Source organism: Oncorhynchus mykiss, chromosome 17 (assembly GCF_057628025.1).
Source record: "Oncorhynchus mykiss isolate SJ-2025 chromosome 17, ASM5762802v1, whole genome shotgun sequence".
In the NCBI taxonomy this organism is placed as follows: domain Eukaryota; kingdom Metazoa; phylum Chordata; class Actinopteri; order Salmoniformes; family Salmonidae; genus Oncorhynchus; species Oncorhynchus mykiss.
The window spans coordinates 58,747,680-58,774,050 of NC_143038.1; the positions used below are offsets into that span (position 1 = coordinate 58,747,680).

The window sequence follows — 26,371 nt, forward strand, 5'->3', positions numbered from 1 at the left end:
CAATCTGAGAACAGAGCGTTGTGTACAATGGGACAAGGCCATACAGGATTTCTAGACCTGTTTATCCAGTGAGCACTAATGCTCTGTTTTCACTGGTGAGGAAAGCCACCAAATCCCACAGGAAGTGCCACTTATGCCACCTAGAAAAGAGTGACCTTCAAGGGTGAAACCCTGTGGGTCTGTTAGACAGTTTAGTCTCACTGCTTCAGTTTAACCCAACCAGCTGGTGCTGAAAGAAAGGTAGTTTCTGGAAACAATCAATTATCTATCAATGTCTGTATTGTATTTTTGGTGAGAATAAAATCACTTGCTCTCTACACAAGTCTGTCTACATACAACCCATCACTGAGTACTGTAGACTGACTTAGCTAGCAGACTGCTTGGATTTCAGCTCTGAGAAAACTGAATCCACTGAAGAAAACCATAGCAACCATTTTGATTAAAGGAAACAATGAGGTAGAGTCTTAATAGCGTTCATTTGGAACATGTGCCATCATTTACCCTTCAAATGTCTGCGTATGTTCTCTGTAAGAGGCTCAGTGTAATCTCACAATATTAAAGGCTAACACTGTTTCTGCTAACCATGTGTATGTGACAAATAAATTTGATTTGATTTGATTTGATTTGATTTGATAACACTGTTTCTGCTCTGCTTTTACTTGATGGTCTGGTTCTGTTTTTCTGTTATTCTAGTTGAATAAAGAGTGAAACTGTGTGAGTGCGTATTTTAAAATAAAAACAAAGGTGTACAGGCCCCACTGGTCTGGTCCCATAGGGAAAAAGTCATTCATATTATCTGGATAGATGTTATTTTCCAACATGGCGAGGGAGCAACAGATGCAACAACATGGCCGTGAAAGTGGAGCCAGACAGATAGACAGACAACATTGGGCCTCGGTTTCAATCAAGACAGGGCTCTGACAGAATCAGGAACCCGAGCCCAGAGGATGTCCACAGGTGAAAGTCTCACCAGGGAGGGAACACCACACACACTGCAGCTCGGTTCCCTTGTGTGCTAAAAGAGAGCACCATTGCCACTCCAGGAATTCCAAACACTCCACTCCCTTTGCATTTGCCGCTGTTCCCTTGTCAATGGAAGAGAGAGGGAGTGGGAGAAGAAGATAGGGAGTGGGAGAAGGAGAGAGGGAGAAGGAGAGAGGGCAGGGCACCAGGAAACTGAACCCCCGAGACAGGCTGGACTATATTTAGACGATACACTGTCACCTTCAGTTTCCCTCCCCAGAATAATCCTTCCGCTACAAGTTAAGTTCCATGCCGAGCACAGTGGGGATTGACCCTGCCTGCGTCTCCTGTTCCTCCATAGAATCTGTTTACACACTTAATGAAAAACACACTCACTCACACACGTGTGCATGTGCACAGACACCCAAGAGATTACACAATGCGACAGAAAGTGTCAACAAGAGACTTTATCAGCATCAATCATTCCGAAGTTCGGCCCAGATGTTCACACATTGAGCAACGCTGCTAACTCTTATTTAACCCCAATAGATTCCAGAGGGAAGCTCCAACACTTTATCAGCATAAAAAAGTTGGACCACCTAAGTAAGTGAATTCTGATACATATTCTCTTAAAAACTACATGGCCACATGGCCTTAGGTAAGCTACTTGCAGACTCAAGTGCCAACCGGCAAGATTCTATAACAGCAATTCTATAACCCTGCACTACAATGACCGCAATTCATGGACAGTCTACAAACTACAATGTGCTTTTAATGACCAACACATGAAGATGAGTGAACAGAACAGATTGGCCAAGTCCAGAGGAGTCAGAAGCTGATAGTAGGGGTGCAGTACTAATGGCTGGCTGGCACAGATATGAAATGACATTGTGACCGCTGTAATGTTTTATTTTGAGAGAGAAAGTAGCATCATGACACAGTATTACAACTGGATTAAGGACAGTGTGTGCAGAATCACTCCCCCACGTGTGACCCTGCTGGGATCACAAACCCATCTACCACCTGACGTGGGCGGGGTGAGGGCTGAGGAGGTAAGGGGGTGAGGGGGTAGGGGGTAAGGGGGTAAGGGGGTGAGGTCAGGGAGCAGGTGTAAGGGGGGGGACTCATGCCACCCTTCCCTCCCTCCTGTGGGTAATGTGGACCACAATGGAGGATTAACACTGGTTTTGGAATACAAGAGCTCAATCTACTGACCTCACAACATAGAGCTTCAACACTCTCTCTCTCTCCGCCTCTCATACACACATGCACACACACATTTTTGCATGCACACAATATGCATCTGACACAATGAGACTTGCTTTCCTGACAGAAGTAACACTATTGATGAGTGTATTATGAATCCGAACCTACAGCCCAGAGAGAAGGGAAAGACCAGGCAGTGTTTCCATATAACCACTGGCCTCCAGCGGCCAATGTTCAATAGTTAAAAATTGTATTACAGATGGGCGCTGTGTGCCTGACATTTAGTGGAGCACAGTATTTCTCAACAAGTATAGCTGCTGTGGGGGGAAATTGAGGTCTGGGTCAGGGCCAAAGTTATAGCGTTTTTTAATGCTTTGTCAGTCATTACCTCTCCACCACTGCAATAGGGACCAGGAAGGCCTGCTAAATGTAATTCGACAATATAGCCAAACGTTTTCATCTGTGCCAGATGCAAGGAAGCGTGGTTTGGTTTCATAGGATCAACAACACATCTTGTGGTCCATTCGAGTGATAAGACCCAGTCAGCCAGTGTGAAGGTGTGGCTGTAAGTGAACACTTGTCCTCTAATGTATTCCTAAATGAACAATGGGGCTGCTGTCTGTATTCTGTATGAATATTGTAATGGTGTAAACATTGACTAGTGGAGGCGGTGAGAGGGAGCCACTGGGGGGTCAGCTGGAAGATGAACTGACACTCAGATTTATAAAAACGAAAACAACTACTGGTAAACAGCGCGGACGGTATTAAGCTGCTTCTAATCCTCCTCTGTTGTTGTTCAGGTTCTGCGGCGTTAACACACTGGCAAATAACACTTTACATTACAGATACAACACTACTGTACTTCAAGGGCATTGAAAGTCCTGAGTGCAGGGCTATAAACCCTGAAAGGAAGTTTACAACCCCGGCAGCACCCGAAATAGACAGAAAGACGGAGCCAGAGAGTAAAAATAGAAGCGTGCTGCTACCTCCGGGCTAGACGGGGAGGGTGCAGAGGAGAAGTGTGAATGAAAGACGGGGGCAGTCCGTCAGTGTAGCTTCCTCCTGCTCTGAGACACCGACCAATGGTATTCCCGATCCCAACCACGGTGGTCAGTCAGTGTAGTTTCCTCCTGCTCTGAGACACCTACCAATGGTATTCCCGATCCCAACGACGGTGGTCAGTCAGTGTAGCTTCCTCCTGCTCTGAGACACCTACCAATGGTATTCCCGATCCCAACCACGGTGGTCAGTCAGTGTAGCTTCCTCCTGCTCTGAGACACCTACCAATGGTATTCCCGATCCCAACCACGGTGGTCAGTCAGTGTAGCTTCCTCCTGCTCTGAGACACCTACCAATGGTATTCCCGATCCCAACCACGGTGGTCAGTCAGTGTAGCTTCCTCCTGCTCTGAGACACCTACCAATGGTATTCCCGATCCCAACGACAGTGGTCAGTCAGTGTAGCTTCCTCCTGCTCTGAGACACCTACCAATGGTATTCCCGATCCCAACCACAGTGGTCAGTCAGTGTAGCTTCCTCCTGCTCTGAGACACCTACCAATGGTATTCCCGATCCCAACCACGGTGGTCAGTCAGTGTAGCTTCCTCCTGCTCTGAGACACCTACCAATGGTATTCCCGATCCCAACCACGGTGGTCAGTCAGTGTAGCTTCCTCCTGCTCTGAGACACCTACCAATGGTATTCCCGATCCCAACCACAGTGGTCACAGTGACCAACATTCCTGCTCCTCTTTGTGGATTTGGTCCTGGATGCCAAAAAGGGAGTAATCCCATGTGATGTCACAGCATTCCCAAGCATTCCCACCATACCCCATAACTCCTACTACACTTGAGAACAACTGTTTCAAATTCCATTAACCCCGCCAGGGAAAAGGTGAGAGGGAGACCGTGTGTAGAGGTAGATAACTTCAAAAATATTGCAGTTAACAGGAAGCTAGAAACAGCAAACACAACCAATGATATGTTAATATACATACCAATGTGTACACCATGGTCTTGTCAGCACATCTCTGTGGAGGTGGTTGCGGGGGAGGGACATGTCATCACCACCTAGCCCAAGTCCTGTCATGTTATTTACAACTGTGGTACCTCTTGACCCTGTCCCTTTGTTTATTCTCACCTTAAGTTTACCTTGCCTCCTTATATTAGCAGACAAATGTAAAGAGCCTGTGTCCTAGAGGCCTTGCTGGGATAATATAGACACTAATGGCTTTTATTCACAACTCACACTTTCTGTAAACACATGCATACAGCATATGCAATGGTTTTACAATAACAATAAACAAAAGCTGACGTTCTATTTGACTACAATGAGTATTTAGTGAGTCATACGTATTAAACAGCACAGCACAGCTGTAGCCAGGGTTCATGTGCGGTTTAAAACCTCAAAAGGCTGAGCCATAAGCAAGGATCACTCCATAATGGATGAACAATAACATGTCTCTGTAGCTCAGTTGGTATAGCATGGTGGATGCAACGCCAGGATAGTGGGTTCAATTCCAGGGCCCACCCATACCTAAAAGAAACATATGCACGCATTCCTCTTTGTATAAAAGTGTCTGCTAAACAGCATATATTGCTACTAGTGTCATAAATAGTGTTATTACATTATGTCAGAGGGGGGATATAAGCCAACAAAGTAGAGTTACGCTCACCTGTCATGCAGGGGAATTCTATACCAAAACATGAGAAGAATCGCTGGAGCAATGCCTATCAGTGCATTTGTTCGTAAAAATGATTTGTCATTCTCCATGGGTATTGTCAATCTGCATTTCAACACGGGTAAGGGCTAAATCTGTTGTAATCTGCTGTAAATGGATTTACAAGGAGCCTTACATATAAACAATCACTTATTAGTTGTCATGTTGGAGGCCTGTATTCTCTCAAACAATACTTTTGCATGGTAATTCATTGGCTTTCACTTTAGTAGTGGTTTATCTTAACTTTCTCCAAAAAACCCAAATCTGGAATAATGCCTTTACACTGAATGTACAGTGCATTCAGAAAATATTCAGACCCCTTGACTTCTTACACATTTTGTTACGTTACAGCCTTATTCTAAAATTGATTAAACTGTCTTTTTCCTCAATAATCTACACACAATGACCCAGAATGACAAAGCAAAAAAAATATTTTTTGATTTTTTTTTTAGCAAATGTATAAAAAATTAAATATCACATTTACATAGGTTTTCAGACCATTTACTCATTACTTTATTGAAGCACCTTTGGCAGCGATTACAGCCTCAAGTTTTCTTGGGTATGACACTACAAGCTTGGCACACATGTATTTGGGGAGTTTCTCCCATTCTTCTCTGCAGATCCTCTCAAGCTCTGTCAGGTTGGATGGGGAGCGTCACTGCACAGCTATATTCAGGTCTCTCCAGCGATGTTTGATCAGGTTCAATCCGGGGTCTGGCTAGACCACTCAAGGACATTCAGAGATTTGTCCAGAAACCACTCCTGTGTTGTCTTGGCTGTGTGCTTCGGGTCATTGTCCTGTTGGAAAGTGAACCTTCGTCCCAGTCTGAGGTCCTGAACGCTCTGGAGCAGGTTTTGATTAAGGATCTCTGTTCTTTGCTCCGTTCATCTTTGCCTCGATCCTGTCTAGTCTCCCAGTCCCTGCCACTGACAAGCATACTGACAGCATAATGATACCACCACCATGCATCATCGTAGGGATGGTGTGAGGTTTCCTCCAGACATGACGCTTGGCATTCAGGCCAAAGTGTTCAATCATCAGACCATCAGTTTCATCAGACCAGAGAATCTTGTTTCTCATGGTCTGAGAGTCCTTTAGGTGCCTTTTGGCTTCCGTCTGGCCACTCTACCATAAAGGCCTGATTGGTGGAGTGCTGAAGAGATGTTTGTCCTTCTGGAAGGTTCTCCCATCACCACAGAGGAACTCTGGAGCTCTGTCAGAGTGACCATCGGGTTCTTGGTCAATTCCCTGTCCAAGACCCTTCTTCCCCGATTGCTCAATTTGGCCAAGGGGCCAGCTCTAAGAAGATTATTGGTGGTTCCAAACGTCTTCCATTTAAGAATGATGGAGGCCTCTGTGTTCCTGGGGACCTTCAATGCTGCAGACATTTTTTGGTACCCTTCCCCAGATCTGTGCCTCGACGCAATCCTATCTCAGAGCTCTACGGACAATTCCGTCGACCTCATGGCTTGGTTTTTGCTCTGAAATGCACTGTTAACTGTATATAGACAGGTGTGTGCCTTTCCAAATCATGTTCAGTCAATAAAATTTACCACAGGTGCACTTCAATCCAGATTGTAGAAACATCTCAAGGATGATCAATGGAAACAGGATGCACCTGAGATCAATTTCGAGTCGCATAGCAAAGGGTCTGAATACTTATGTAAATAAGGGTTTTTTTGGCAAAAAATTCTAAAAACCTGTTTTCGCTTTGTCACTATGGGGTACTGTGTGTAGATTGAAGCAAGTTGTATTTGTATTTATCCATTTTAGATAAAGGCTGTAACATAACAAAATGTGAAAAAAGTCAAGAGGTCATGCAACAATTTCTAAGATTTTATTTAGTGCCAGTTCATATAAGGAAATCAGTTAATTTAATAAATTAGGGCCTAATCTATGGATATCACAGGACTGGGAATACAAATATGCATCTGTTGGTCACAGATACCTTCTAAAAAAAAGTAGGGTCGTGGATAAGAAAACCAGTCTGTCTCCTTCACATGGAGTTGATCAGGCTGTTGTTTGTGGCCTGTTGTCCCACTCCTCTTCAATGGCTGTGATAAATTGTTGGATATTGGTAGGAACTGGAACACACTCTCGTACATATTGATCCAGAGCAGCCCAAACATTCTCAATGGGTGACACGTCTGGTGAGTATGCAGGCCATGGAAGAACGGGGAAATGTTCAGCTTCCAGGAATTGTATATACATCCTTGCGACATGCTGAAACATGAGGTGATGGCAGCGGATGAATCTCGTCACGGTATCTCTGTGCATTCAAATTGGCATCAATAAAATGCAATTGTGTTTGTTGTCTGTAGCTTATGCCTGGTCATACCATAACCCCACCGCCACCATGGGGCACTCAATTCACAAGTTAACATCAGCAAAGCGCTCACCCTCACACGATGCCATACACGTGGTCCGTGGTTGTGAGGCCGGTCGGACGTACTGTCAAATTACCTAAAACTTAGTTGATACAGAAATTAATATTACATTCTCTGGCAACAGCTCTGGTGGACATTCCTGCAGTCAGCCTGCCCATTGCATGCTCCCTCATCATTTTAGATATCTGTGGCATTGGGTTGTGTGACAAAACTGAACATTTTAGCATGGCCTTTTATTGTCCCCAGCACAAGGTGCATCTGTTTAGATTCAAAACAAAGGAGATGATCGTGGACTTCAGGAAACAGCAGAGGGAGCAGCCCCCTATCCACATCGACGGGACAGTAGTGGAGAAGGTGGAAAGTTTTAATTTCCTCGGCGTACACATCACGGACAAACTGAAATGGTCCACCCACACAGACAGCATCGTGAAGAAGGCGCAGCAGCGCCTCTTCAACCTCAGGAGGCTGAAGAAATTTGGCTTGTCACCAAAGACACTCACAAACTTTTACAGATGCACAATCGAGAGCATCCTGTCGGGCTGTATCACCGCCTGGTATGGCAACTGCTCCGCCCACAACCGTAAGGCTCTCCCAGAGGGTAGTGAGGTCTGCACAACGCATCACCGGGGGAAAACTACCTGCCCTCCAGGACACCTACACCACCCGATGTCACAGGAAGGCCAAAAAGATCATCAAGGACAACAACCACCTGAGCCACTGCCTGTTCACCCCGCTATCATCCAGAAGGCGAGGTCAGGTGCAGGTGTACAGGTGTACAGGTGCATCAAAGCAGGGACCGAGAGACTGAAAAACAGCTTCTATCTCAAGGCCATCAGACTGTTAAACAGCCATCACTAACTTTGAGTTGCTGCTGCCAACATACTGACTCGTCTCTAGCCACTTTAATAAGGAAAAATGTATGTAATAAATGTATCACTAGCCCCTTTAAACAATGCCACTTTATATAATGTTTACATACATTACTCATCTCATATGTATATACTGTACTCTATACCGTCTACTGCATCTTGCCTATGCCGTTCGGCCATCGTTCATTCATATATCTTTATGTACATATTAGTTTTACACTTGTGTGTAAGGTAGTTGTTGTGAAATTGTTAGATTATTTGTTAGATATTACTGCATGGTCGGAACTAGAAGCACAAGCATTTCGCTACACTCGCATTAACATCTGCTAACCATGTGTTGCACCCTCGACAACCACTGTGATTATTATTATTATTTGACCCTGTTGGTCATCTATGAACATTTGAACATCTTGGCCATGTTCTGTTATAATCTCCACCCGGCACAGCCAGAAGAGGACTGGCCACCCCTCATAGCCTGGATCCTCTCTAGGTTTCTTCCTAGGTTCTGGCATTTCTAGGGAGTTTTTCCTAGCCACCGTGCTTCTATACCTGCCTTGCTTGCTGTTTTGGGGTTTTAGGCTGGGTTTCTGTTCAGCACTTTGAGATATCAGCTGATTTAAGAATGGCTTTATAAATCAATTTGATTTGATTTGATGTGTATGTGACAAATTAAATGTGATTTGATTTGATTTGATGATCACGCTATTTAATCAGCTTATTGATATGCCACACCTGTCAGGTGGATGGATTATCTTGGCAAAGAAGAAATGCTCACTAACAGGGATGTAAACAAATGTGTGCACAAGATTTGAGAGAAATAATTGTTTTATGCGTATGGAACATTTCTGAGATATTTTATTTCAGCTCATGAACACTTTACATGTTGCAGTTATATTTTTGTTCAGTATAATTTACTGTATTCTCCAGTTTTCCAGGTCTGACTTATGGGGGTAGACGGGTGGAGACATTCCCCTCTTGGGGATTGTTGGCGACAGCAGTCTTGTCTGAGCTACCCCCATAGAGTGCAATTGATTATCTATGGCGACTCACTTCTCTTTATGCCTAAATTAGGTTGGCCATTTAAATGAGCTGTGAGGTATTGATTACACAGATTCCTATTAGCTTTCCTAACTGAAGCAGACTTCACAGCTCTGGCTATCAAAGTCCTTCACCATGGCTGTGATCGTGCAGGGCAGGAGACAGTGATAACCCTGACCGAAGTCTACCCTTTCAAGGCTCTTACCTCATGCTTTCACTGGCTACAGATGATGGCTAGACTTGAAATATCCTCACTATTGTGGTTCAAACGATTTAGTTCCAAAACATACCGTTTGTGCAATACGTAAACCTTTCTAACATTCAAGTTTTAGAGTGAATATCTTGAGACATACTAATGCTGAACGTTTTCTTATTTACAAAAGCAGAGCTTCATGCTCCACATTTGGCTGCATATAATTGACACTCAGTCAGTAGGCCAGACCAGACTGCATCATAGAGATGTAGGATCTTAATTCCACCAGTATTGTCGTAGCAAAATAATCCTGCAGCAACAGAATTTGAATATGTAGTCCATAATGTTGCTTGATGGGTGGTTAAGCGATTAGCTGGATAAAAGTAGGCTACATGAAAAGTGCAATCATGTTAATATAACCGTGTGTTAGTGCTGGTTTTCTGTGAATTTATGTAAATCATGAAGCTCATCTGCATTTCTTTAAGTGGAGGAAAATTCTCATCAACAAAAGAGTGATCAAATTAAGAGCCTGCATCTGTAGGTGAAGTTCCCTGGGGAAGCATTTCACTAAAGTAGAAAGAAAAAAACAATTAAGAGGTTCTTGACTTACTCTCCACGTAGGTACGACCTGTTTAATGGGGAAGTGAGGGCCTCTTGTGTACGAGGTCACGGTCCTTAGCGCTTCTCAGGAGCAGCAGAGTAAGCAGGTTTTGGCAAGCAACCAACCTCACAATAGTTAGAGACCAGACCATTAAATAACCAAGAAGGGATGTCAGCTTAAAGTTTTTAATTTGGGATACGTTTAATATGATACGGCACCATTATACGGCACTTTCATAATGAGCATATTATACATAAAAGTACATCAATATAACACCGGCAGTCGATGCCGTTTAAGATGAGGGAGGACGGTTTATTGGATGACTGTAATTCATATTCCATTCACACAGTTCAATGTAATAGATAGATTTAGGCTACTACAAGATATTACAATTTTCCTATAACCATGATGAGGTTGCTACAAACTAGGCTATGAATTAAAGTTTAAAACGTAGGTGCACACATTCAATACCGCCTTGCACTCTCTTGCCTGTATTTAACTGATCTAGGGTGTAATCATTAGTCCAACAGTTGCAAACAAGAGTTTCTATTGGACAAATTCAGGTATGCTTATTCCCGTTTCATTCTGCTTGCTTCCGTTTAAGAAAGTTTTTTAACAGAACCGGCAGAATAAATACACCCCTGATCAAGAGTAAACACAGTTCACTTTCATAGCAGCCGCGTTGTATTCCTTCTTGCATCAATGCGCTCTACTCCTCTAACCTTATCCCTTTGCTTGTGAACTTCAATGCACAACACATCAGCTGTATGTGACCAGACAAAAAACCATACCATAACCTCTACACCTTTTGACCCCACGGGGTGAGATCTTGCGTGGATCTCCAGATCGAGGGAGATTATCAGCGGTCTTGTATGTCTTCCATTTCCTAATAATTGCTCCCACAGTTGATTTCTTCAAACCAAGCTGCTTACCTATTGCAGATTCAGTCTTCCCAGCCTGGTGCAGGTCTACAATTTTGTTTCTGGTGTCCTTTGACAGCTCTTTGGTCTTGGCCATAGTGGAGTTTGGAGTGTGACTGTTTGAGGTTGTGGACAGGTGTCATTTATACTGATAACAAGTTCAAACAGGTGCCATTAATACAGGTAACGAGTGGAGGACAGAGGAGCCTCTTAAAGAAGAAGTTACAGGTCTGTGAGAGCCAGAAATCTTGCTTGTTTGTAGGTGACCAAATACTTATTTTCCACCATCATTTGCAAATAAATTCATTAAAAATCCTACAATGTGATTTTCTGGATTTTTTTCTCATTTTGTCTGTCATAGTTGAAGTGTACCTATTATGAAAATTACAGGCCTCTCTCATCTTTTTAAGTGGGAGAACTTGCACAATTGGTGGCTGACTAAATACTTTTTTGCCCCACTGTATATGCATAGTCACTTTAACTATACATTAATGTACATACTACCTCAATTGTGCCGACCAACCAGTGCTCCCGCACCTTGGCTAACCAGGCTATCTGCATTGTTTCCCGCCACCCACCACCCACCACCCACCAACCCCTCCTTTACATTACTGCTACTCTCTGTTCATCATATATGCATAGTCACTTTAACCATATCTACATGTACATACTATCTCTATCAGCCTGACTAACCGGTGTCTGTATGTAGCCTCGCTACTTTTATAGCCTCCCTACCGTATATAGCCTGTCTTTTTACTGTTGTTGTATTTCTTTACTTACCTATTGTTCACCTAATACCTTTTTTGCACTATTGGTTAGAGCCTGTAAGTAAGCATTTCACTGCAAGGTCTACACCTATTGTACTCAGTGCAAGTGACAAATACACTTTGATTTAATTTGAAACTGATAGTGAAACAAAATTATGAAATCTCTCTCTCTCTCTCTTGCTTCTCCTTCATTTTGGAAGAAATTAATTTGTTCAAAACTATTGTCTTTCTCTTTGAGTCAACTACTCACCACATTTTATGCACTGTAGTGTTAGCTAGCTGTAGCTTATGCTTTCAGTACAAGATTCATTCTCTGATCCTTTGATTGGGTGGACAACATGTCAGTTCATGCTGCAAGAGCTCTGATAGATTGGAGGACGTCCTCCGGAAGTTGTCATAATTACTGTGTAAGTCTATGAAAGGGTGTGAGAACCATGAGCCGCCTAGGCTTTGTATTGAACTCAGCCACTGCCTGTTCACCCCGCTATCATCCAGAAGGCGAGGTCAGTACAGGTGCATCAAAGCTGGGACCGAGAGACTGAAAAACAGCTTCTATCTCAAGGCTATCAGACTGTTAAACAGCCACCACTAACATTGAGTGGCTGCTGCCAACACACTGACACTGACTCAACTCCAGCCACTTTAATAATGGGAATTGATGGGAAATGATGTAAATATATCACTAGCCACTTTAAACAATGCTACCTTATATAATGTTACTTACCCTACATTATTCATCTCATATGCATACGTATATACTGTACTCTATATCATCGACTGTATCCTTATGTAATACATGTATCACTAGCCACTTTAACTATGCCACTTTGTTTACATACTCATCTCATATGTATATACTGTACTTGATACCATCTACTGTATCTGCCTATGCTGCTCTGTACCATCACTCATTCATATATCCTTATGTACATATTCTTTATCCCCTCACACTGTGTACAAGACAGTAGTTTTGGAATTGTTAGTTAGATTACTTGTTGGTTATTACTGCATTGTCGGAACTAGAAGCACAAGCATTTCGCTACACTCGCATTAACATCTGCTAACCATGTGTATGTGACAAATAAAATTTGATTTGATTTGATTTGGAACGTACCCAGAGGAGGACGAAAGCTATCTGTTCTCCGGCTAGACCGTTGTGCTACGATACAGACTGCTGCTGAGGCTACTGTCGACCTTCATTGCAAAAAAGTGTTTTAATCAATTATTTGGTGATGTGAATATATTTTGTATAGTTTAATCTAAAAAGGATAACTTTTTAAATGTTTTACCATTTTTTTATGAAATTCACTCAGGAGGTTGGTCCTCCCCTTCCTCCTCTGAGGAGCCTCCACTGCAATATACATTTTATGCTGTGTCAAAGCCCATAGCCCATAGCACCCTTTGATGCCCAAAACATCAAAGGGTGCCATAAAGAGAAATCTCAAACTTGTTGCTAAAAATCTAGTTAGTAAGTACGATCTATAAAAATAACTTACATCGCCAGTAAATAGTAAAATGCATCCCTGAAACTGTAGTGAATAATTAAAACACTATAATGCAAGGTAGAAAGTGCAGCTGCTTTGTCAATGTGGGGTTTACAAGGTACTAGAAAAGCAATTAAGTGGGTGAATCACAATATTGAAGGTGGAAAAGGCTCTCTCCAGAGCTTAGGAGAAAAGCAGAGTCAGTAGACTGTGAAATGCAACATGACTGGGTAGCAAAACAAACAGGTAAGCAAGAGAGCCAGGTTCTCCTCTGTGTCTGCTCATCAGCAAACAATACTGCTGGATTTGCCAAAAAAGTATTGCAGCTAATATAAAGAGCAGGCCACAATTTCAAACGACACACTTCCATTCTAAGAAAAACAATCAACCGAAAAACGAAAAAAACAACTTTGTTGATGCAGTTGAGTAAAAGCAATATATTTGAAGATATTCAACTAGAGAACTGGGTATATTGATATTTGGGGGAAAAATAATGAAAGAAATGCTGAGTTCTGGATACGTGTTCAGTGATGTGTTTAATCTGACTTGATTAAAGAGGGAAAGAACCTTTAATATTGAACTGTGCCAGCCCAGGAGTCCTGGGAAATGGAAGCCAAAGCAAACAGGGGCACTGCTCAGTCCCTTAGCGCTGCTACGGCTGCTAATCGCCGGCTAGATTGGAGAGAGGGACAGACCTTAGGGACAAACAGCGCTCTGCTTGGTTGAACCAGGCAATTTGATCTCAGTAATACCCGCTACACGCTCCCTCCAAACCCCACAACCCCCAAGCCCTACCCCACCTCATCTACATGGCCACTGAAGTGCATGAACAAAGCCCTGAGATGTGTCATTCTGTAGAGGGACCCTGATCTGATAATGACCATGATAGTGTTATCATTACATGCTAAAATGCTGCAGGCAAAGTCTTTTTAATGCATCACTTTCACCTTTAGATTGTTCCTTCTCCATTACAAAAAACATCAGATAATATAATCTTGTTGATTCAAGGACACCTTATAACTATCATTCTGTATCAGAGGGAAAATTGTTCTAAAAAATACACTGTTGTCTTTGTTAACATCAATTTGAAGCTTTTTTTTCTCCTTTGTTTGTGTTTTTAATTATTCGTTCAATATAGTAAAGTGGAAGCAGTTGCTGAGAATGACCCTGCCAGAATATTTAAGAGAGGAAGCAAATTAGAATCGCATGATTTGTTAGTGGTCATTATGATGGATCTGCGGTGCAACATGACTTATGACTATGCTGTAAGTTCTTCCTATGGAATCTAGAGCACTTATCAAGGCCAGAATCATCCCATTTATCTGATTGTCATATCATCAGTCACACAAAGGGTGCACACACAGTGCAGAGCATTAGAAAACAAAAAATGCGGTGATTATTTTAATGACGCCACACAACGGGAGGAAGCTATTAGAGGAGAGAGCTACATAAATTCAAGACTCCAGATAGAAACCACTAGGGGGTAGACCAGAGATGTTTGCCTCTTACCTTTGAAGGAGATGAAGACGCGGGGTGAAGCATGAGGGTCGTTGATGTTGTGATTGCACAGAGCCCCAACAACTAGGGCCAGGAGCATGTGGACCGTCCACAGACCTGCCAACAGCATGGTGAACCAACCTCCAGGTAAAGAACAATCACAGAACACTGGAGGTAAGAAGAGGTCAACAATTAAACATTTAAAAACATTAGCTGCTAAAAGTATTACACAGTGGTATTTACGATGATAGCTTCCTTGTGAGAGCTGTGAACATCTGATGTTCCATCACTGATGTTTAGGGATTACACCCAGACCATTGGACCTTTGAAAAGTAGAGAGTCCAATTCCATTTGGCCAGAGTCATATTTGACCTTGATGTATGCGAGACAAAATTATGGAAAAATCAAGCTGTCTCCTCCATTGTTCCCTGCCTCTTGTGCAAGAATATGCTGTTATCTTCTAGTCCCACCAAACACATTCCTCTTTCAAGATCACAAACCCCGTGCACTACTCTGTAATTATGTAGTCACCTAATGTAAGGTTATACATTGTCTTCACACAATCCAGAGTGATTTTTTTTTTGTCACTGGTGTAATCTCACCTCTACAAAATAGAATACAGTATTGAAGATAAAAATCAACCAGAGTCTTACCAGAACCACTGGGATTGTTGATTGAAACTGTAATAACATTGTGATCAAATGTAGCAATGGAGCCATACCTAAAAGGAACTCAAGTTAAAAAGGGTAAGCAGAATACTGCATGCTTTATTAATGGTCCAATGCAGCCATTTTTATCTCAATATCAAATCATTTCTGGGTAACAATAATGTACCTTACTGTGATTGTTTTCAATTAAATGGTAAAGAATGATCAAAAATAGCTTCTTAGCAAAAAGCTATTTTTCAAGCAAAAATTCCCAGTATTATTCCAAGCCTCATAGTGTGGAAATATATATAAAACGCAGGAAAATCAAGTTTCGACTGCACTGCCCCTTTAAAGGTAGTATGGTGTTGCCTAGACTTGATATAACAACAAAAAAACTGACAAACTCAAATCTAGGATAAGTATTATTATTAGTCTTATTTCATGGCTTTAACAGTGTAGATGCCACTGTGGTTAATAAACCACGGATCCATGGATGTTCAGGCTTGGCCAACAGGTTCATGCCATCTACTAGATACAGTGCCCTGCTCTTATGGACACTGTCAACCTTCACATTATCCTGATTCCCACAGTCAAGGAGCTATAGCGCTATTACTTCAGCTGTAACAGGCAGTTTCTGTGTCCCATAGCCCAGGGTGCTACGACATCACATGCACCTTGGATTCAGTGAATACACATCATCAATAAACAACGTTTACATTTTCATGGCTATACAACCACTCTGCATGCGATTGCAAGTGACCACAGTGTAAAGGGCACTTCAACCACAAACACAACAGGCAGACTGCTGGAGAGCTGGGGCCAGAGCCTACAGCTCAAAAGAGATCATTTAACCAAACGGGTTGGTTAGGGTGGATTTATGAGTATAACCAGCTGTTCAAACCTCAGCTATTTGTGGACAATTTGTTAACTGGGCAGCTGTTTATTCTGAGTCAGGGTCCGATTCCTTCACACAAGCAAATTAAATTAAACAATGAACTATTTACAAATAACATTTAAACAGACACAGACACACACCAACACACGCAGGTGCATACACACACACACACACACACACACAGTTACACACAGACCTGCATGATTTTCCATTTGTACAATATCCTAGGAATTCTAATTTGATTAAATGATCTAACAGGTCCAGATCCAATGTCTTCCTCTTTATGTTCTTGAAGTGCAACAAGTGTAATAGCAGTGTAAAAGCTGGGCCTACACTTGAAAACATAAACATAAATTCGTTAGAGCTAAATATAGGAATGACGCTCAGTAGCCTTGGCATGGATCTCATCAAAGGATCGAAAATGTATAATAAACATGACACCTAATAAAGGCATCTCATCCCCCACCCACCCCATCGGTTCATTGGCATGTCATCACTTTTACATTAGATAAGCATTTTTGTTCAAATGTCGACAAACTAGCCTATAATAATACATAATTTTGGACGGTTCCTCGTTAATGCATTTTATCAGAGGTGTTGCCTAATTGTCTGTTCTCAGTACTTGCATGTGTTTTTGACAGCAAACATTACTTATTGCTGTATCGTGAATCAAGACAATTGCCACGTTGAGCATGATTTACTGGCCGAAAGACGGTAAAGACCACTATTAAAACTCGCTTTTAGCCACTCGCCCTCTTTCTGCTTGGTCCAGCGGCAGCCGCGCTTGAAAATTCAGCGGGCTATTAGGATCATATTCTAAGAGTAGGATTTCATACTTTCTGCATTCTTTCGGGCGTGGGTATGCTACATTGCTTTCTTAGAGAGACGCGTGCGCTTCTAATGATTTGTGCACTTTTACCAGAGACAAAATAACCTTTGTGGATGACTAAATCCCGTACGTATGTTAATTCTAAAAATAAAACACCTAGGCTATTGCAGAATCAATGTGAGACACTCATTATCAATACTACCTGTGTTGAGTTGTGCGACATAAAGCAACTAATTTCTCAGATAGAACTGCAGCTGGTAACGTTAGCTAGTTGTTCCAGCACGAGTGAACAGAAAAAAAGGAAAACAAATTTAAAGCATGGCACGGCTCCCGAGTGGCGCAGTGGTCTAAGGCAAAAGCATCTCAGTGCAAAAGGCGTCACTACAGTCCCTGGTTCGATTCCAGGATGTATCACATCCGGCCGTGTTTGGGAGTCCCATGGGGCTGAGCACAATTGGCCCATCGTTGTCTGGGTTTGGCCGGGGTAGGCCTTCATTGTAAATAAGACTGACATGCCTAGTTAAATAAAGGTTAAATTTTAAAAATGGTAAAACTGACATGACATGCCATACACGTTTATAACAAAGTCGAATTGGCATTGGCTGTCACACTTAAATTCAAATGTTCATTAACAAGCCACATTAAGCTGTTTTTCATACAGGCTAACCTAATAAAATAAAAATGTAACAGTTGTACTTATTAGACCCATTTTGTCACAGCTCTTTTGGAGAAACAACATGTCAAATGTAACCCACCAGTAAATAATGTCAGTGCTGTGTGCAAATTGTAGGCTGTTTGAATGCAAAGCATTACCCTTACAAAAATAAAAGTGCAGTAACTGCAGTCGACTGTGGTATTTTGGACGCAGTTGAACTGCAGTTATATTGCACTCTAACTATAGTTACACTGCAGTTATAACTGTAGTACACTAAACATGTTTTATTTTTGGACGCAGTATTTGCAGCATACTGCAGTAATGATTCACTGTACTACATTTATAATGCACTCAGACTGCAATCTTTTTTCGTAAGGTTAACGTTATGAATAATTACCTGATTGTCACTTTACTCTCCACAAATAACTTTGAGTCCAAGTCCAACCTTACAAGTCATCGAAAAAACCAACAGAATTCCACGAAATCGTTCGCCTCTCGTCTCTCGTTTCCAAGTTTAAAATGTATAAGATCCGGGTTCCGTTGCAGGTCAGTCTTTAGAGATACACCTGAGCCCGGTGTGTTTATTGCTGCCCAGTACAATGCTCATGAGGAGCAGCTGAAAACGTCTCTCCAAATAAATTTTGTGAAAGTTTAATGACAAGTTGTGACAAGTCCAATGTGACAGATTCCGGAAAACAGACAATTTTAAGTATTCCTCTTTGTCTGAAATTCATCTATACACGCAGAAAGTGTTCCTGGTAAAAGTGTATTCGCTTCTGACTGCTAGGGAAACGCGTTGGCAGGTGGATGCAATGCCTACACTTGCGTTAAACACACCCACGGGGAGGGAAGTACCTTAGCTGCCACCGCCCATTCCTCCCGCCTCTAGATAATCAGTCTGATAGAACAGACCGGACTATTGTGGTGATTCATTGGTCAACAATATCAGTATCCCTCAAACCAGATTGACTCCACATTTATGAAAAACACACACACATTTAACGCATTTAAACTTTTAGAAAATGATATACTAAAATATCACATTCACATAAGTATTCAGACCCCTTACTCAGTACTTTGTTTAAGCACCTTTTGCAGCGATTACAGCTGTCATTGTAAATAATAATTTGTTCTTAATTGACTTGCCTAGTTAAATAAAGTTTAAATATATATATATTTATAATCTTCTAGGCTATGACACTACAAGCTTTGCACACCTGTATTTGGGGAGTTTCTCCCATTCTTCTCTGCAGATCCTCTCAAGCTCTGTCAGATGGATGGGGAGTGTTGCTGCACAACTATTTTCAGGTCTCCACAGAGATGTTTGATCCGATACAAGTCCGGGCTCTGGCTGGAGCACTCAAGGACATTCAGAGACTTGTCTCAAAGCCATTCCTGCGTTGTCTTGGCTGTGTGCTTAGGGTCATTGTCCTGTTGGAAGGTGAACCTTCATGGTCTGAAAGTCCTTTAGGTGACTTTTGGCAAACTCCAAGAGGGCTGTCATGTACCTTTTACTGAGGAGTGGCTGCCGTCTGGCCACTCTAGCATAAAGATCTGATTGGTGGAGTGCTGCAGAGATGGTTGTCCCTCTGGAAGGTTCTCCCATTGCCACAGAGGAACTCTGAAGCTCTATCGGTCTATCGGGTTCTTGTCTATCGGGTTCTTGGTCACCTCCCTGACCAAGGCCCTTCTCCTAACGATTTCTCAGTTTGGCCGAGCGGCCAGCTCTAGGAAGAGTCTTGGTGGTTCCAAACTTCTGCCATTTAAGAATGATGGAGGCCATTGTGTTCTTGAGGACATTCAATGCTGCAGACATTTTTTGGTACCCTTCCCCAGATCTGTGCCTCCTTCAATCTCATGGCTTCGTTTTTGCTCTGACATGCACTGTCGCTGTGGGACCTTATATGGACAGGTGTGTGCCTTTCCAAATCATGTCCAACCAATTGAATTTACCATAGGTGGACTCCAATCAAGTTGTAGAAACATCTCAAGGATGATCAATGGAAACTGGATGCACCTGAGCTCAATTGCAAGTCTCATAGCAAAGGGTCTGAATACGTGTATGTAAGGTATTACAGTTTAACATTTTTAATATATAAGCAACATTTTCTAAAAACCTGTTTTTTCTTAGTCATTATGGGGTATTGTGTGTAGATTAATGAATCATATTTTATCCATTTTAGATTAAGGCGTAACAAACGTAACAAAATGTGGAAAAAGGGAAGGGGTCTGAATATTTATACCGAATGCACTGTATATCATATGACCTTATGTTATCCTATATAAGCGGCTAGTCAGCTACTGTAATTACAGTGTTGTAGCCTACACATTGTATGGGCCTAGGTGTAGACCGTACCTGGTAGACCTTACCTGCCCACAGGGCTGACTGCCTAGTCCTTAGGATAATAATATGATAAGAAAATATCAGCAATTTTTTACCCTCTAAAGACACCCAAATCTAACTACCTGTAGCTCAGGACCAGAAGCTAGGATATGCATATTCTTGATACCATTTGAAAGGAAACACTTTGAAGTTTGTGTAAATGTGAAATGAATGTAGGAGAATATAACACATTAGATCTGGTAAAAGATAATACAAAGAAAAAAACATGGATTATTTATTGTTGTTGTTTTGTTCCATCATCTTTGAAATGCAAGACAAAGGCCACAATGTGTTATTCCAGTTTAGGTGCAATTTAGCAGTGTATGTGCAAAGTTTTAAACTGATCCAATGAACCATTGCATTTCTTCTCAAAATGTTGTATCAAGTCTGGCCAGATGTGCCTAATTGGTTTATTGATGCATTTTCAAGTTCATAACTGTGCACTCTCCTCAAACAATAGCATGGTATTCTTTCACTGTAATAGCTACTGTAAATTGGACAGTGCAATTAGATTAACAAGAATTTAAGCTTTCTGCCCATATCAGATACAGTATGTCTATGTCCTGGGAAATGTTATTGTTACTTACAACCTCATGCTAATCACATTAGTGCACGTTAGCTCAACCGTCCCGTGGGGGGGTCACCAATCCCATACTTTCTTACTGTATGTTGAAACATACTGTACCTGACTGACTGACTGCAAAACAATCTTGGTCTTTGTTTTCCTGATGTTGGAATGTTGGAACAAACACTAACTATATAGTAGGAAGGCATACACCGTGCCATACTGTACATCAACAACAACAAAGTTAAAATACAGGTAAAAGGATATTGTTGCAAACGCCAGACTTTTGGCAGAATTGCCTTAGGTCTGTAGGCCTAGAGTAGCCTGTAGGCAGTATTTCATAAAAAACAACAGGAGTATCCTCCTGTTACAATAACAGCTGAGACAAACTGAAAAGATGACCTTATATTCTACATTGTCCTTTGAATGGCTCCTTTCAATTGCTAGCAAATGAAGCAATTATGCGCATCAGAGACTTGCCTATGGAACAGAAATGATCTACACTGAGCATTCCTAATATTGAGTTGAACCGCGGTGTTGCAGTTCCTGACACTCGAACCGGTGCACCAGGCACCTACCAGGCACCTACCTTGTTGAAAGGCACTTACAACTTGTCTTGCCCATTCACCCTCTGAATACCACACATACACAATCCATGTCTCAATTGTCTCAAGGCATAAAATCCTTATTTAACCTGTCTCCTCCCCTTCATCTACACTGATTGAAGTGGATTTAACAAGTGACAAACAAGGGTTCATAGCTTTCACCTGGATTCACCTGGTCAGTCTATGCCATGGAAAGATAGGCATTCTTGATATTTTGTACACTCAGTGTATGTTGCCCCATTCATGTTGCTATAGCACAGAAATCTGCATTATTCCATTGTTAAAAAATAGTTGTCGAAACTGTAATGATATGAAAAAGATGTTACAAAACGTCACTCTAAAATCTTTGTTTTCAGCACTTTGGAATGGGAATGACTCAAAATCCCCAAGGTTGTATTTTTATTACTGTATCTCTTCTCTTGGAATTTGAAATGATACAATGACTATGAAGTTAAAGTAAAGACTATCAGCATTAATTTGAGGGTATTTTCATCCATGTCGGGAAAGTTACAGATGCAGAAATGTCAGACCCCCAAGACATGCTAACTTCTTACCATCACGATAACATTTCAGGTTAGCATTTTTTGGGGGGTATGATATTTTTGCATCTGCAACTTTCTCACTCATCATTATTCACGATTCATTCAGGATTATCCAAATCATGGTAGCATCCACATTAATGTAGAAGTGTTTAGAAACATAATCGATTCTTATTTACAATAAAAGTGACTCCAAAATGACACAATACATTCATATTAATTTCTATTGGGCAGAAAATAATCTGAAACACAAGCAAAACAAACAACAAATGCATCCAATACGTTTTTAGAGTAACAAGATTGATGTAATCATTGCGTGCTAGGAATATGGGACCAAATGCTAAACTACTTTAATACACATACTGTATAAGTGAATTTGTCCCAATACTTTTGGTCAAATCGAATCAAATTTTATTTGTCAGATGTTAATGCGAGTGTAGCGAAATGCTTGTGCTTCTAGTTCCGACAATGCAGTAATAACCAATGAGTAATCTAACCTAACAATTCCACAACTACTACATTATACACACAAGTGTAAAGGGATAAAGAATATGTACATAAAGATATATCAACGAGTGATGGTACAGAACGGCATAGGCAAGATGCAGTAGATGGTATAGAGTACAGTATATACATATGAGATGAGTAATGTAGGGTATTTAAACATAAAGTGGCATAGTTTAAAGTGGCTAGTGATACATGTATAACATAAAGATGGCAAGATGAAGTAGATGTAGCAGGATGCAGCAGTTTAAATGAGAACAGTATATACATATACATATGAGATGAATAATGTAGGGTATGTAAACATGGCATTGTTTAAAGTGGCTAGTGATACATTTTTACATACATTTCCATTATTAAAGTGGCTGGAGTTGAGTCAGTATGTTGACAGCAGCCACTCAATGTTAGTGGTGGCTGTTTAACAGCCTTGAGATAGAAGCTGTTTTTCAGTCTCTCGGTCCCTGCTTTGATGCACCTGTACTGACCTCGCCTTCTGGATGATAGTGGGGTGAACAGGTGGCTCGGGTGGTTGTTGTCCTTGATGATCTTTATGGCCTTCCTGTGACATCAGGTGGTGTAGGTGTCCTGGAGGGCAGGTAGTTTGCCCCCGGTGATGCGTTGTGCAGACCTCACTACCCCCTGGAGAGTCTTACAGTTGTGGGCAGAGCAGCACCAGGCGGTGATACAGCCCGACAGGATGCTATCGATTGTGCATCTGTAGAAGTTTGTGAGTGCTTTTGGTGACAAGCCAAATTTCATCAAGCCTCCTGAGGTTGAAGAGGCGCTGCTGCGCCTTCTTCATCACGCTGTCTGTGTGGGTGGACCAATTCAGTTTGTCCATGATGTGTACGCCGAGGAACTTAAAACTTACTACCCTCTCCACTACTGTCCCGTTGATGTGGATAGGGGGGTGCTCCCTCTGCTTTTTCCTGAAGTCCACAATCATCTCCTTTGTTTTGTTGACGTTGAGTGTGAGGTTATTTTCCTGACACTACACTCCGAGGGCCCTCACTTCCTCCCTGTAGGCCGTCTCGTCGATGTTGGTAATCAAGCCTACCACTGTAGTGTCGTTCGCAAACTTGATGATTGAGTTGGAGGCGTGCATGGCCACACAGTCGTGGGTGAACAGGGAGTACAGGAGAGGGATCAGAACGCACCCTTGTGGGGCCCCAGTGTTGAGGATCAGCGGGGTGGAGATGTTGTTACCTACCCTCACCACCTGGGGGCGGCCCGTCAGGAAGTCCAGTACCCAGTTGCACAGGGCGGGGTCGAGACCCAGGGTCTCGAGCTTGGTGACGAGTTTGGAGGTTACTATGGTGTTAAATGCTGAGCTGTAGTCGATGAACAGCATTCTCACATAGGTATTCCTCTTGTCCAGATGGGTTAGGGCAGTGTGCAGTGTGGTTGCGATTGCGTCGTCTGTGGACCTATTGGGGCGGTAAGCAAATTGGAGTGGGTCTAGGGTGTCAGGTAGGGTGGAGGTGATATGGTCCTTGACTAGTCTCTCAAAGCACTTCATGATGACGGGAGTGAGTGCTACGTGGCGGTAGTCGTTTAGCTCAGTTACCTTAGCTTTCTTGAAAACAGGAACAATGGTGGCCCTCTAGAAGCATGTGGGAACAGCAGACTGGGATAAGGATTGATTGAATATGTCCGTAAACACATCAGCCAGCTTTTCTGCGCATGCTCTGAGGACACGGCTGGGGATGCCGTCTGGGCCTGCAGCCTTGCGAGGGTTAACACGTTTAAAAATTTTACTTACGTTGGTTGCAGTGGAGGAGAGCCTGCAGGTTTTGGTAGCGGGCCGTGTCAGTGGCACTGTATTGTTCTCAAAGCGAGCAAAAAAGTGATTTAGTCTGTCTGGGAGCAATACTTTTGGTCCCCTAAAATGGGGGGAAAGTACAGAAAGTGCTCTAATTTCGAAACTTTTTCAAACGATATGGATGAAAATACCCTCAAATTAAAGCTGAAAGTCTGCACTTTAACCTCATAGTCATTGTATCATTTCAACTTCAAAGTTTTGCCAAAATAAAAACAAAAATTCATTGTCACAACACTTTTGGAGCTCACTGTATATCACCATATTTGACTCTCACTATTTAGAGGGTGTTTATTTGCTTTTATTCAACTGCTTGTATTATTTCCATTTCCCAACGACAGCCAGAGACTTACCATCTGCCACCCTCACATGACATGTGGAAGGATAATATTCAACAGGATTTGGCTGAGGAAAACATTACATACTTGCTAATAATATGTGTTCTATATTCCTACGGATTTAAATGCTTGATCAATCCACAAGCGGGAAAAAGTATACGTTTTTACAAATTTTATTATTGGAACTTCATGCAAGAAGAAACAGACAAATGAATACCTATTGCAAATCACAGGTAATGCACAGGTTGTATATGTTCAGTTGGCCAACTCTATGGCCATAAAGACTGACACCACATACTAAGTTGACCTTAAAGCCATTGAACATAATTCACATCGCTTTCCAATTAATGTTTGACTTTCACTTCCACTAATATGACCAAGCACAAAGAACACTTTAACAGCTGCTGATTAATAAACCCATTGCAAATGTCCAAAAAAACAATGTTATCTTCGTCATGTACTTGTGATGATAATTTGAATAATAATTGTCAGAGGGCAACTGATGTAATTTATTTTACAGAGCTTAGGAAATGATCATTAATATGGTTAATTTCCCCCTCCATTCAAACTGATAGAATCCAATGTATTAACTAAGTTACTGCTGTTAATTTTCAAAAAGGAGACTCATTATTTTCACTGTCCTTTCCTACCTGCTTTACAATTTTCTTCTTCAATCTCATCCCTTTAAATGTCATGCATTCATTTCCCAATTAAGCATGCCAATGAGTTGGGGAAGTTAGCTAGATGTGCTGGAGTTGAATCAATGGAGTCAAAATAATCTGTATAAAGTCTGTCAAGTTTTCACACATAAAAAGCCATGAAATTCAATCTATACTCCTCAATCGCCAATGTATTCTGGCCTTCCATAAAGGTCCTTTTACAAAGTGACTTGGCAGAGGTCAAATGGAAAAGATCTCCCTGATGACTTCAAACTGACTTCTTCCTCTTCAGCTCTTCAGGTAGGGTCTGAGGCTGAGGGCAGAATGGATTTGCTGTCTGAGATGAGAAATGTGCCTGAGAGTTCTGCAAAGCCATCTCTATATTCCTCACCTCATCCATTCTGCTGAAAGAAGAACATATGGGGTGTCAGAACGAGTCCCACACTGCCCATGTGTGAGTTGTGCTTTTCTGCTTGATCAAAATGCAAGATGAGTTGTAGACATTTTGCAGCCAAAAGGACTTTCTGTTTTTAAATGGGCCTGAACTATAATATTTGGGATAAAATTTGCCGGGAGGTGATTTAATGATGCTGTTGACATCTAAGTGGTGTATGACGTTGTTTTTAGTGTTCTGCAGAATATACTGCATTCCAAAGGGAGAGTGAAGAACCTGCTCAGGTGTCACGTTCGTCGTAAGAATTATCGGACCAAGGTGCAGCGTGATATGGTTTCCACATGTTTAATAACTGAAACACACAAAAACAATAAAGAATGAACGAAACGTGACGACAATGGAGTGCTAACAGGCAACTACACATAAACAAGATCCCACAAATACAGGTGGGAAAAATAACTACATAAATATGATCTCCAATTTGAGACAACAATTACCAGCTGCCTCTAATTGGGAATCATACAAAACACCAACATAGAAAAAGAAACTAGAACACAACATAGACAGAATATACAGAACACCCCCTAGTCACGCCCTGACCTACTACACCATAGAGAAACAATGGCTCTCTATGGTCAGGGCGTGACATCATGGGCATTGCTTGCCTGTGGGACTGGGATGGATTGCAAGCATTGGATGTCACCCTGCATGATTCAATAAAGGAAAATTCCACCCCAAAAATCTAGTTTTCAAGATATGTAACTTCCAAAATACAGAAATACTCTCAGTAAGATACATTTCACAACATATGATGTTATAGGAATATTTCTATTTTGCCCTGTTTCTCAAAAGTGTTGGAAAAACGTGTCAATAATCAACTGATTGGCTTTCTTGA

At 41.8% G+C, this 26,371-nt stretch overlaps 1 protein-coding gene across 6 annotated transcripts in view; it reads right to left on the bottom strand.

The window, feature by feature from the left end:
- The window catches only part of LOC110494581 (semaphorin-3F), a 93,887-nt gene extending 75,388 nt beyond the window's left edge, over positions 1 to 18,499 (bottom strand). For 4 of the 6 annotated variants that reach the window (XM_021569773.3, XM_090206103.1, XM_021569771.3 and 1 more), the window contains exons 1-2: positions 18,068 to 18,499; positions 14,657 to 14,812 (exon numbers count right to left, since the gene is read on the bottom strand). In XM_021569773.3, coding sequence (XP_021425448.3) covers positions 14,657 to 14,774 — 118 coding nt within the window. In that variant the 5' untranslated portion in view covers positions 14,775 to 14,812; positions 18,068 to 18,499. The remainder of the gene's footprint in view (positions 1 to 14,656; positions 14,813 to 18,067) is intronic. The other 2 variants (XM_090206104.1, XM_090206102.1) reach the window with 1 other exon arrangement.
- Between the last annotated feature and the right edge of the window lie 7,872 nt (positions 18,500 to 26,371).